The sequence below is a fragment of the Silene latifolia genome, chromosome Y (assembly GCF_048544455.1).
Source record: "Silene latifolia isolate original U9 population chromosome Y, ASM4854445v1, whole genome shotgun sequence".
Taxonomy (NCBI): Eukaryota; Viridiplantae; Streptophyta; class Magnoliopsida; order Caryophyllales; family Caryophyllaceae; genus Silene; species Silene latifolia.
Window position 1 is genome coordinate 391,980,153 of NC_133538.1, and position 12,266 is coordinate 391,992,418.

Here is a 12,266-nt window from a genome sequence, read left to right on the forward strand (position 1 = left end):
TCTAAAAGCCTCCTGTTAGGCCGAATACCAAGCCCTCTAGTCAGGGAGGGGATATAGGCCCTCCTGACAGGCCGGTTTTCCCACCCCTTCAACCACTATGGCAAAAACCATACTTGGTTGAATTACTCACGACAATTTAAATAACAGGACAAATTAAAAATACTCTACATGTTAACCAAACAAATATTTTGACAGGTCCAAAAGGATTGGAAAAGCAAAAGCCATAGGATCAAACAAAGCCAAATAAAGCAAAACCAGCCAAAGAAGGCCACCATGATTATATTAATAAAACCCTTACCCCCTGGGGCAAAGGCACCAAAATATTCATAGAGGCCAGGGATAGTCTCCTTGACCTGAATAGAGACAGAAAATAAAATTGTTTGTCCAGGGACATCCCCCCTAGATGGGCCAAATATCAAATAGGAAAAAAGAAAATTACTGCTTCTCCTTGGAAATAACACCACCACTCCCACTCTTAGCCGGATCAGCATCAACATCTTGCTCCCCTGGAGAGTCAACCTCTGTTCATTTCCCATGTTATGCAGGTCAGGATACTTCGAAGCAGAAAAGCCATCTCAGCTTCAGGGTTCCAATTTGCCCTGGCCTCAACAGGCTCTGACATAGCAGCAACCTTCCCCTTAATATAGAAATAAAGGGAGGCATCATCAAGCTTAAACCCCAAATCATCCCTCTCCTAGGCGAGATCTTCACTCATGTCTAAGGCCTCCTGCAAGAGTCGCTTACTTGAATCTGCCTCAGCCTTAGCAGCATCCTTCTCAGCCTGCACCCTCACCAAGTCACCAGCCTTAGCAGCTAGATCAGCCCGTATAAAGTCTAGTTCAGATTTCAGCCTATCATAATCTGATCTCATCAGGTCAATCCTAGCTACCAAAGACGTAGCCTGATAGGCATTATGGAGACATGCCGCAACGCCCTAACCAAAAACAGAAAAAATAATATGAATATTATACCCCAATAATAAAAATATCCAAACAAAATACACATAACGATAAAAATAGCGTACCTCCCTCACAACAGCCAAGGCACCTGCCAAAAAGCTGACTGAGTGATCCACTGAAGCAACCGCCTGGGTAGCAGTCTCAACAGGGTCAAGGGTGAGCATGACATCTGACTTGGAAGCAGCATAATCCCTGATCTTCACCCTAGCAGCCTCTATATTATCCACCCTGGCTTTCACTTCCCTGACTGGGGCAGATACATCAACATCTTCAATTTTTCTTTTCTGGGCTGCTGAACTTGTTTCAGTAGAGGCAGCAGGAACGGTAGTGACCTTGGAAGCATCATGCAGTTCGGTTAAATCAATAACGGGCTCAGCATCTCCACTTTCATGAGAGCCTTCCTCCTTGATCTTAGCCAACCTGGCTGAGAGGTCAGCCATACCAAATCTGGCAAGGCGAGTAGATGACCTGGTAGCTACAACACGAAACACTACATTAGCAATATAAACTAAACATCACCATAAAGCTAGAGTAAGAAGCAAAAAAGGAAATAAGATAGACTTACTGCCTGAAGTGGAAGCACTAAGAGCCCTTGAAGATTTAGCCACCCTGGCAGTACCATCAGCCTTCAGACAACGAGGAAGAGGGCTAGCCCCGCAACAAAGAGGCCAAGACCTCTCCAAAGGAGGAATATCAAGGAAAGCAAAAATATTTGTAGTGGGATACTCAGTTTCAGTAACCCAATCATCAACTGCACACATAAGAGGTATGATTCAATATAAATTTTATTTTATTTTTTACTAACGAATAAAACATGAAGGATAAAAGAAAAGTTAAAAAACTCACCAGCAACACAAGCTTCGTAATTTTGATATGCCAGATCAGGACCCACAGAATTGGTCCTGACAAACATGTATCCAGCAGCCCAGTTCTTGTCATAGCCACTATCCAGATTACTCAGAAGGGGAGTAGTAGAAGCCCTGACCTTAAAACTTCTACGACCAGAACTATTGGTTTTGACAGCATAGCAGGCTTTCAGATCACCAAGAGAAAATGAGATATTGTGCTTTTTACAAAGGTACTCAACAGAACAGACCACCTTCCACACCATGGGCATCAACTGATAAGAAGTAACACCAATGTCCTTAATAACCTCAACCCTAAGAGGGAAAAAGGGAAGCTTACAACCTGCCCTGAAGGCCCAGTCATGAATACAGAACCAACCAGGACACGCCCAGTCAGCCCTGATAGGAGAATTCTCAGGGATCCAAACTTCAGAATCAGCAGGAATGATCCCCTTATCCTTCAGTACCTTTTCAAACTCAGGCTTCAAACGATTTCAGAGAGACTGGTCATCTATCAAGGCCTTCGTGGGCTTAAATTGGAAATCACCATGAAAAATTGAGATCATCTCCAAAGAAGAATCACTTGGATTATCAAACACAGAAGGTTGAGCAACAGAAGAGGAAGGCAAGTTTTCAAAAGAGGTTTCCTCAGGATTTTGGGAAGGTGGAGTCCCAGGAGTCACAACCCTGGTAGATTTCTTTTTTTGCAGTCATTATTGAAAGATTACAAAAATTAATTGAAGATTAAAAAACTGGAAGTTAAGGAAGATTGAAGAAGAAGATTATTAAGAGAGAGCAAAGCAGATTTTTCTGATGGAGATTAACTTAATGAAGTAAAGGAGTATTTATAGCAGATAAAATTAGGGTTTGAACCGCAAGTTGGATGGATAATCATTGAAGAGGTTGCAGTAAAAATACACGCGTCGTGAACTGAGAAAAAGAGCCGTTACAGGAGCTGATTAGGCACAATCCAACCCTTGAGTAATTTTCCAAAGATTGAAGTTATCTCCTAAATTTTTGTCCTGACACATCAAAAATAAGGAGATAAGGGGCAACTGTTAGGCCTGGAAATCCGCAGACCTCCCTGATCAATGCCTTACCTTAGCCTGACTATTAGGGTGCCAGGATGTCAGGCTGTCAGGAGACATGAAGACAGGCGCCATGCCATGGAGAGGACAACGGTCAAAATTCAGGACGATATTAGACCAGGAAATCAAATTACAAGAGGAATACATACGCAACATTAAATAGGAAGATCTCGCAATTAAAGCAGAAATGAAGGACGTAATATTGAGAATTATTGCAGGCAATTAAGTAATATATTCTGCATTAATACCAAGATCAAATAGCCGTTCAACTGGTGACTATATAAAGAATGTTTGGGAATCATTTTAAGGACGAAAACACAAGACAAGATATAGCATACAATATTCTTATACAACTCTTAGATAATTGCGTCCCATTGTGCTAAATACGTAATACAATTGTGAAATCCTCTCCTGGCTTTGTGCCCGTGGTTTTTCCCCATGGAAGGGTTTTCCACATACAAAATTATTTGTCCTTTTATTGTTATATTTATTGTATTTACATCTCCATATTCCACCTTGACGACCTCACCTACGGACAAACTAGAGCTAGTTAACCCTACCTAAATCTACTCTGACCTGATTTAGCCTTGCACAAAATTCACACAAAACAGTAGGCCAGAAGTAACCCTGCCTTAGTGTCTTGTTGGACAGGCTCCTACCCCCTATGTGATTTCCACAATCACCACTGTGGATATCACACATTACTGCCTGTGCCTAATGTATGCTTAAGAACCTCAGTTAGGGTCCTGCCAAGAACTTCCTAAATAGGATACCATCAATGAGTACGAATCTGGAGGATTTCATTTTGAAGCTCCAGGTGTCTTTCTGGTCAGGTGGTAATACCTCATCACGTAGCCAACTAATGTAAGGCTTGCACCAATCATCAATCTCTTCCTGGGGTGTGGCAGTACACAGTATCCCTGCTTCGTATGCTTACTTGCGTTCTGCTGTTCAATCTGACGTATGGCAGGTTTCATGACATGTATGAATTGTATAGTACCCACTGCCCCTGGAGTGAAGGCTGCTCCCAGGGTGGCAAGAGCATCCGCTTCAACATTCTGATCCCTTGGTATCTGCTGGATGTGGAAGGAGGCAAAGCGGAGTTTGAGCTCCTTCGCCACTTCCAGGTAGGCTATCATTTTAGGATCCCTGGCCGTGTATACATTATTCACATGGTTTATGATCAGTTTTGAGTCACTATACACTTCGATGCGGCTGATTTGCAATTCTAAGGCTAATTGGAGTCTTAAGATTAGGACCTCGTATTCAGGCTTGTTATTCGTTGCTTTGAACTCACACCACACTGCCTGTATTATTTGTTCCCCCTGAGGTGATTTCAGGACCAGTCCTACCCCTGCCCCCTTCGTATTGGATGCCCCATTAACATGTAACTCCCAAACCTGCTCCCCTTTAGCCTCACTTAGGGTGAAGATTTCATTGTCGGCTTGTTCTTGAAGGGTGGGACTAAAGTCTGACACAAAGTCAGCTAGGGCTTGAGACTTTATGGCTGTTCGGGGTTCAAATTCCTGGTCGTACCCACTCAGGTGGACAGACCACTTAACCATTCTCCCTCACAGTTCGGGTTTCCTCATTATGGTTTTCAGGGGGTAGTTGGTCACGACTGAAATTGTATGTGACTCAAAATAGGGACGCAATTTGTACGAAGCAGTAACAAGTGCTAAAATGAGTTTTTCTAGAGATGTATACCTGGTCTCTGTAGGTAATAGAGACTTGCTTATATAGTATACTAGTTTCTGCATTTCTTCGTGCTCTTGTACCAGTACAGCGCTTACAGCGGCCTCTGTCACTGATAGATACAAGTACAGCGGTTCTCCCTGTTCTGGCTTGGAGAGAAGAGGATGGGTGCTTAGGTACTGCTTGAGCTCCCTAAACGCCTTTTCTTGCTCCTGCGTCCACTCAAACTTATGGCTCTTCCTCAGGATGTCATAGAACAATCGATACCTGTATGAGGACCTTAATATGAACCGGTTTAGGGCTGCTACCCGACCTGTGAGCCTCTGTACGTCCTTTGGTTTCTGAGGAGATTCTAACTGAAGTACTGCTTTGATTTGCTCCGTGCAGGCCTTTATGCCTCTTTGCGTCACCAAGTACCCTAGAAATTTCCCAGAGGAGACTCCAAAAGTGCATTTCAGGGAGTTCAGCTTCATATGGTAATTTCTGAGGATCGAGAAGGTATTCTTCAGGTGGGACATATGTTGTTCTGCCTTCTCGGATTTGACTACTATATCGTCAATGTAAACTTCCATTGTTCTCCCTATCTCTTCCTTAAATAATATGTTCACCAGGCGCTGATAGGTGGAACCAGCATTCTTGAGGCCAAAGGGCATCACATTGTAGCAGTACAAGCCTCTGTCAGATCTGAAGGCTGTTTTCTCCTGATCCTTAGGGTCTATTTTTATCTGGTTGTACCCACTCCAGGTGTCAAGGAAGGTAAGCAGCTCATGTCCGGTTGTAGCGTCTACCATGGAATCAATGTACGACAGAGGGAACGGGTCTTTTGGGCAAGCTTTGTTAAGATCTGTGAAATCGACACATACTCTCCACTTGTTGTTCTTCTTGGGTACAACCACAACATTCGAGAGCCATTCTGGGTCTACCTCCTGGTTTATCACCTCGTTCCTTTCAAGAGCAAATTTCCGCCTTTTCTGCTGGACTGAAGGAAAGCTGGGGTCTGCACAATCAGCTCCCACCAGCACTGTTCTTGCTGGAAACTGTGGGTCCAGGTTTAATTCGTCGAGTTCTTCCCGGGGAGGTGCGATATACTCCCTCTAGACGCACAATTTTTGTAATTGCTATTCTGGACCAGCTGCGGTGGGTTTCAGAGCGTTCTTGTAGCAATCCCGAGCTTCATTTTTATCTCCCCGTATCTCCTGTACCCCCCAGGGTGTAGGGAACTTCAGGCTCTAGTGGTACGTTGATGGTACCGCTTTTATTTCATGGATCCAAGGCCTGTCAAGTATCACGTTATAAGTTGACGGACCATCAATGACCAAGTACCGTACATGTTTGTTCATACTCCCTGCAAAGGTAGGTACCACTATTTCTCCAAGGGACTGTTTGGTTTCTCCACTGAAACCTACCAAGGGTCCTGCCTTCTTCACCATGTCTTTCTCGCTAAACCCATCTTCAATGTTTCCAGCATTATCAGATTCACAGAGCTTCCTGTATCTACCAATATCTTTTTAACAAGGCAATTCCCTATAGAAAGGGTAATGATCAAGGCGTCATGGTGGTGTTCTGCCTCATCAGGTACGTCTGCCTCGTCGAATGAGATTGCTGGTAGATCCTGTATGCTGACCCTGAGGGGGAACTCTTGTTTATCTTCTTTAGTCTCGGTTGCATGGCGCTTTGTTGCTGAATAAGTGAGACACATATCTCCGACCCCCCTGTGATGACATTCGTTACCTTTGAGTAAGGTGGAGGTGGAGATGGTTGGGCCTGGTCAGTAGTATTAAACTTTCCAGATTTCGCCCCCTTCGGGAGCAGGTGATCCAATCTTTCAGCACTGTAGAGGTGCTTCACTTTCTTTCGTAGTACCACACAATCTTCTGTATTGTGGCCAATATCGTTGTGGTATTCACACCTTTTGCTGGCATCTCTTCTGTCGTTCTCCCTGGGAATAGGTTTCTTGGGCCGCCTGACCCTCTGCCCTAGCTCCCTGATTGCCTTCATTACCCCAGCAAGTCCAGTGGTGAACCCATACTCGCTGAGCTTAGGTGGAGCCTCGGTGCTCTCTATTTCTCCTGAGACTTTGTTCACTGTGTTCTTGTTGTAGGGTTTGACTCTTTCATTCTTTCTCTCAGTTATGATTTTTCTGCTGGACGACTCTATTCCATATAGGTCCCTTCTATCCTCATCCTCCTCTAGGCGATAAGTAGCCTCTACCATTTGCTTGACTTCCTTAAAGGTGGCACATGGATGCTTGGTGAGATCCTTGTACAAATCAGAGTCACGATGCAGTCCCCTTCTGAAGGCGTTGAATGCCGTTGTAGGGTCGCACCTAGGGATATATATTTTTTCCACATTGAATCTGGCAAGATAATCCCTAGTGGACTCCTCGAACCTCTGGACGATCCGGTATAGATCACTGGATAATTTTTATGGCTTGCGACTGCTTGTGAACTGCTGATTGAAAACATTCACTAACCCTGCGAAGCTGGAAATAGACTTGTTGGGAAGGTTAACGAACCACTGGAGTACGGCTCCTAACAAGGTGGAAGCGAATCCTTTGCACATACATGCCTCCTTTTCAGGCCCTGTTGCTGCAACCACCATCATTTTCTGTTTGTACTGGTTGATGTGGTCCAGCGGATCCTCTGTTCCATCATACAACGTCATTGTTGGTGTGGTGAACCCCTTTGGCATGCTGACAAGGGCAATGCTGTCCACGAAGGGGGAATCCGCATAGCACTTCGGGGTTGCTACCTCCATGGGACGTGGTAACCCTGGAACCTTGCTGAGTAAGGACTTGATATCCTGCAACTGTTATTCTACATGGCATCCTACCCCTATACCCTGGTAGTGGGGTACTGAGTAGATTCTATATGGATTTGGTGTTCCTCCTGGCATGTAAGGAGGTACCATGTAGCTTCCAGGTAATGGTGTTGAGTTCACAATAGGCCTAAACTGACTATTTGGAGTATATGGCATATAGGAGCACATCCCGGGATATACGTTTCCTGCTGAATGTTCCCCTGGATTGCTTCCCGGTACCAATGGCGTACTGCTGGTTCTTGATATGGGATCTGGAGTCAATGCCCTTAATCCCACAAGATTGAGTACCATAGGGTACGTTTGCGGCATCCTTGGTGGTGGTGGGACCCCTGGTGGTTGGATCGTACCCTGGGTGGCCACCGTTCCTGCTGGATACACTTGCTCGGGTGGTGTGGTTACCCATGGTGGCAGCATATCCATATCGAGCCTGGTTACTAGATTTTGCGGCATTAGCCTCCCTGAGTACTCCCTGGCATTCCCCTGGTCGAGTGTTGACCTAGCCATCTGCTGGGGCGTTCCCAGGGGTGACACTGCATCTATCTTCTCCTGTAAGGACTGGTTGTCCCTTTGTAACCCTATCACCGCCTGCTGCAAGGATGTCATCCCTTGGAGCAACTGCTGTACCGGATCCGGTTGTGATGCTCCTGGGAGACGGGCTCCTATCAGGTGTCCTGGTGATCCTCGGCGCTGCGGACTCCCATCCTTATTAGGCTTTCGCACAGGATTAATAACTGGTAATTTGCCAGCCTTCCCTGCTCCCAGATCTGTGATTTTGGGAGAGTAAGGAGGCTTTGCTGATACTTGGGGCTGAGCCTAGCCTGCAGTCACTCTGGTGGTAGGGACCGCCGTTGTTGGAACACAGGAGGTTGCTGGCGTCGCCCCTACTACTGGAGTTTGCACTGATGTACTCATCGAATCTAATGCGTACTGATTAGATCCTGACATTACCAACTATTGAGATGTTATGATATTTTGCAAAAAGGTATTTTAACCAAGATTTAACCACAATGCCCCACGGTGGGCGCCAAATTGTTTTGGTAAGAATTTACCGACCAAAGATTTGTGAGTCAATGCGGCTATTCCAATTAAAATACGATATTAAAGACTTAAGTAGATCGGTAGAAAGAACATAGCGAGAACGAATATAAACAACAAGTACGAAAGAGAAACAAATGATAAGAAAGAGAGACAAACGACACAAGCGAAATGGTGACGCGGGAAACCCAAAATGTGGGAAAAACCGCGGGGGGAATGGTATCCCATCAATGATCCACTAGTAATAATAGTATTCGACGGTGAACCTAGCTGGAACGATCAGGAGGTACAGCAGTGATATCCAAATGACTAAGTACAAATGATACGAACGATGTATAAATTTCTAAGTGTGTTAATGATATTAATTATTGCAGGTGGTGAATGATATTTCTTCGAGTGGAGTTAATGATGAATGCCCTTGAATCTGATGTTCGTTGCTCTTTTATAGCCCTCCTTTGAATTAGTGCACGTGCTCGCTACATATGCTCAACCATACGCTCCACTTCCTATGAAATAGGAAGTGGTTGCTGACTTTGTCAAAGCTATTGCTGACCACTTCAACGTTCCTGCTGGCTGCTTGTTACTTAATTCAAACGTGGCCTTTCTATCACTTGAATGTCTAGGTTTGATACGTGGATTTTATATAGTCTTTTTAGTGTATTTTAACACATATTTCTATGTACTTTCATACTGTTAATATTGCATTTTGCCCCTAATTGGCTACTTTCGTTCGTTTTGTCCGTTTTGTAGAAATGAACACGAAAGTAGCGCAATCGTACCATTTTTCGTCCTTTTTGCACGCATTTTGAGGAGACGGGATTTTCCGGAGTGAGTTCCTGCATTGGGAAGCGTGAAGGCACGGTCTACGAGGCAGTCAGACACGAGATTGAGCTAATTTGAAGGAAGAATACTCGATCGAGTGGTTTTATTACTCGATCGAGTGGTTTTTATAGCCTTGGTTGATCGATGGAGTGGATTTCTCCTCTATCAAGAAGAGCTGGAAAGTGGAGTTACTCGATCGAGTAACAGTTCTACACGATCGAGTAGATTATCTGGCGTTTTACTCGATCGAGTGGTTTCAAACTACTCGATCGAGTGGTTTTGTCTTTCGTGGGCTTTAATAAGCCCGTGAACTTGTTTTAGTTATTGAAATTAGTTTATTTTCTATTTAAGCTTAGGTTAACTCGGTTATTAGCATCTTTCATTCATCTTATATATCATCTATCATTTTCCAAGACTGCGCACTCTCTCTTCTTCAATATAACTTTATTTTCGGGGTTATTTCGCTCGGATTGCTTGTTCTTTATGCCGGATTCTTGCGATTGTACTCTCTTTCTCCATCTTTAATATTAATCTTTCATTTGTTCACTTTAAATACTTGTTTTGTCTCATTTAATTTCTGCCCTAATTACCTTTTTATGCATTTTTATTATTGTTTTATCATGTCGAATGCTGGTTATTTATTTGCTGTTAGTATTGATAGTATTAATAGCGATACAAGTAGCTAAATCTGTTTCATGTCAGGATTAGGGGATCTACGGTAGAAATGTGACGATGTAGTAAATAGGTTAGATGAATTATTTGTGGGATTCTGTCACCATAGCAATATAACTGTATTTACCGACTTAGTTGAGTGCACGCTTCTGAGTCACCCTTTTAATCTGGTTAAATTTAATCCGGGATCAGAAGATTGGACTAAATAGACCTGCTATGAACAGTGGACTACCCTGACGAGGACGGAAGTTAAGTTAGTGGAAGTTTAGGATAGAAAGTGGACCGGAAGGACCTTTCCATATCCGTCTCGCAGCAATTTATCTAAGTTGTTTACAGTTGAGTCACTGGACTACCGTAGTGAACCGAAATCCTGACATATCCCTTCTTTATTGATAGTTTATCATCTTTTTCTGCCTTTATCGCTCTTTTATCTGCTTCTCTTCCTTTAAACCTTTTAGTTTAGAAAACCAATTTAAACACCCCCCATTTTGTGACCAAATAGACGGACTCTTACAGATATCTTGCCTCCCTGAGGAGATCGACCTGACTTCCCTAGCTATATAGTTAGTTTAGTTAGTTAGTTTTGATAGGTATACGACAGCCCTGTCAAATTTTGGCGCCGTTGCCGGGGAGGCAATTGCCCTATCTGTATTTGTTTCGTTTATTTTATCCGTCTCAAGGAATTTTTATTCCTTGAGGCAGTTCTTATTTATTTTATTTCAGTGTTGTGTATGCCCAGGTTACACAGGTTTGAGTTAGTTGCAGCTGATTCTGAGCTAGAGAGACTATTTACGCATAGACTCCGTCTGCAAAGAGAATCACGAAAGGAAGACTTGAGTAATTTCGAACCAGAGCTTCAGCATTTCCTTTTTACAGAAAATCCATCTTTTGAAGAAGATACTTTTAGTTCTGTAAGCCAACCAGTAAAGATGCCGAACATTGCTAGTCATTTCTAAGCCTAAAGCATCATCAATTCCAAAGGGTTTTAATCTCCAAACTGAGGATGGGAATACATTCGACATCCGTCCTTCCTATATCAATCTGGTAGAGAGAAATCTCTTTAGAGGTGTGGCAGGAGAAGACCCGAGAAAGCATATGGAGGTCTTTACGGACTACTGTTCTACTTTCCCCGCCACAAAGGGGGTAACTTAAGACAAGATTAAGGAGGTTCTGTTCCCTTTTTCTTTAACCGACTCAGCCAGGGCACACAGCCGCAGGGGTTACAGATTGGGAGTCCCTTGCTCTTGCTTTTTATAAGAGGTATTTCCCTCCACAGCGCACCAATCAGCTGAGGGCAAAGATCACAAGTTTCAAGCAGGCTCCCGATGAGGCTTTCTATGAAGCATGGTCCCATTTCAAGAAGCTGGTGAGGTCTCTTCCTCACCATGGTTTTGATCTGTGGTTTCTGTCCAACTAGTTCTACAATGGGCTGTACGATGATCACAGAGCCATACTTGATGCATCGTCTAATGGAAGATTCCAAGAGAACGCTGACGATGATAAGGGATGGGCTCTTATTGAAGAGATGGCAAACCACTGTGCTGAGTATGGAAACCCGAGGGATGGTATTACAATAGTTGATGCAGTCGATAAGCAGGTTGTGGCTCAGCTAGAAGCCATGAATGCTAGGTTTGATAAGTTGGAGCTGCATTCTGCTAGGGAGCCTCAGACAGTTTATCTGCTTACTAGAGGGGAGACTGTTACATGTGAGAGATGTGGGAGCAATGACGGTCACACTGCTGTTGGCTGTCTTACAGAGAAGGAATAGGTTCTTGCTTTTCAACAATACAGGCAAGGAGGGGGTTCCTATTATAACGACCAAGGGGGAGTCCATCCCAATTTGAGGTGGACTAGTCAAAATGTGCTCAATCCTACCCATCCTCCGCAGCAGCAACAACCATATGTCCCTCCACATAAGACTCAACAAGGCTTTTAGAAGCCTCCTTCCTTTCCTGCACCTAATCAAGGTGCATCGTCTTCTGGTGGGGTAAGTGAGCTAGGTGAGTTGAAGACAATGTTGCAGTCTTTGACAAAGCAGTGGCAGCTGAGTGATCAACAAAAAGACGCATCAATCAAGGCACTTGAAACTCAAGTTGCCCAGTTAGCCGCGAACCAGTCCACAAGGAAACCGAGTCATTTACCGTCACATGCTGACAAAGATCCACACGAGACGGTAAATTTAATTAATTTTAGGAACGGTCTTTCATATGAGGGACCGGACGTGTTGAAATCAGACCCGAGGATGAAAATTATAGCTGATGAACAGTGTTCTGGCGAAAGGAGCTGACGACAAGGAAAGTACTCGATCGACTGATTACTGGGGGTCGATC

The 12,266-nt window shown here is 44.0% G+C and overlaps 1 protein-coding gene across 1 annotated transcript; it reads right to left on the reverse strand.

Moving 5' to 3' along the window:
* Positions 1–5,816: 5,816 nt before the first annotated feature.
* LOC141632081 (uncharacterized) lies at positions 5,817–7,251 on the reverse strand. The gene is made up of 3 exons (XM_074444663.1): positions 7,061–7,251; positions 6,167–6,913; positions 5,817–6,081 (listed from the first exon to the last, which is right to left on the reverse strand). Exons 1-3 carry the CDS (start codon positions 7,249–7,251, stop codon positions 5,817–5,819), a joined length of 1,203 nt encoding a protein of 400 aa, XP_074300764.1.
* Between the last annotated feature and the right edge of the window lie 5,015 nt (positions 7,252–12,266).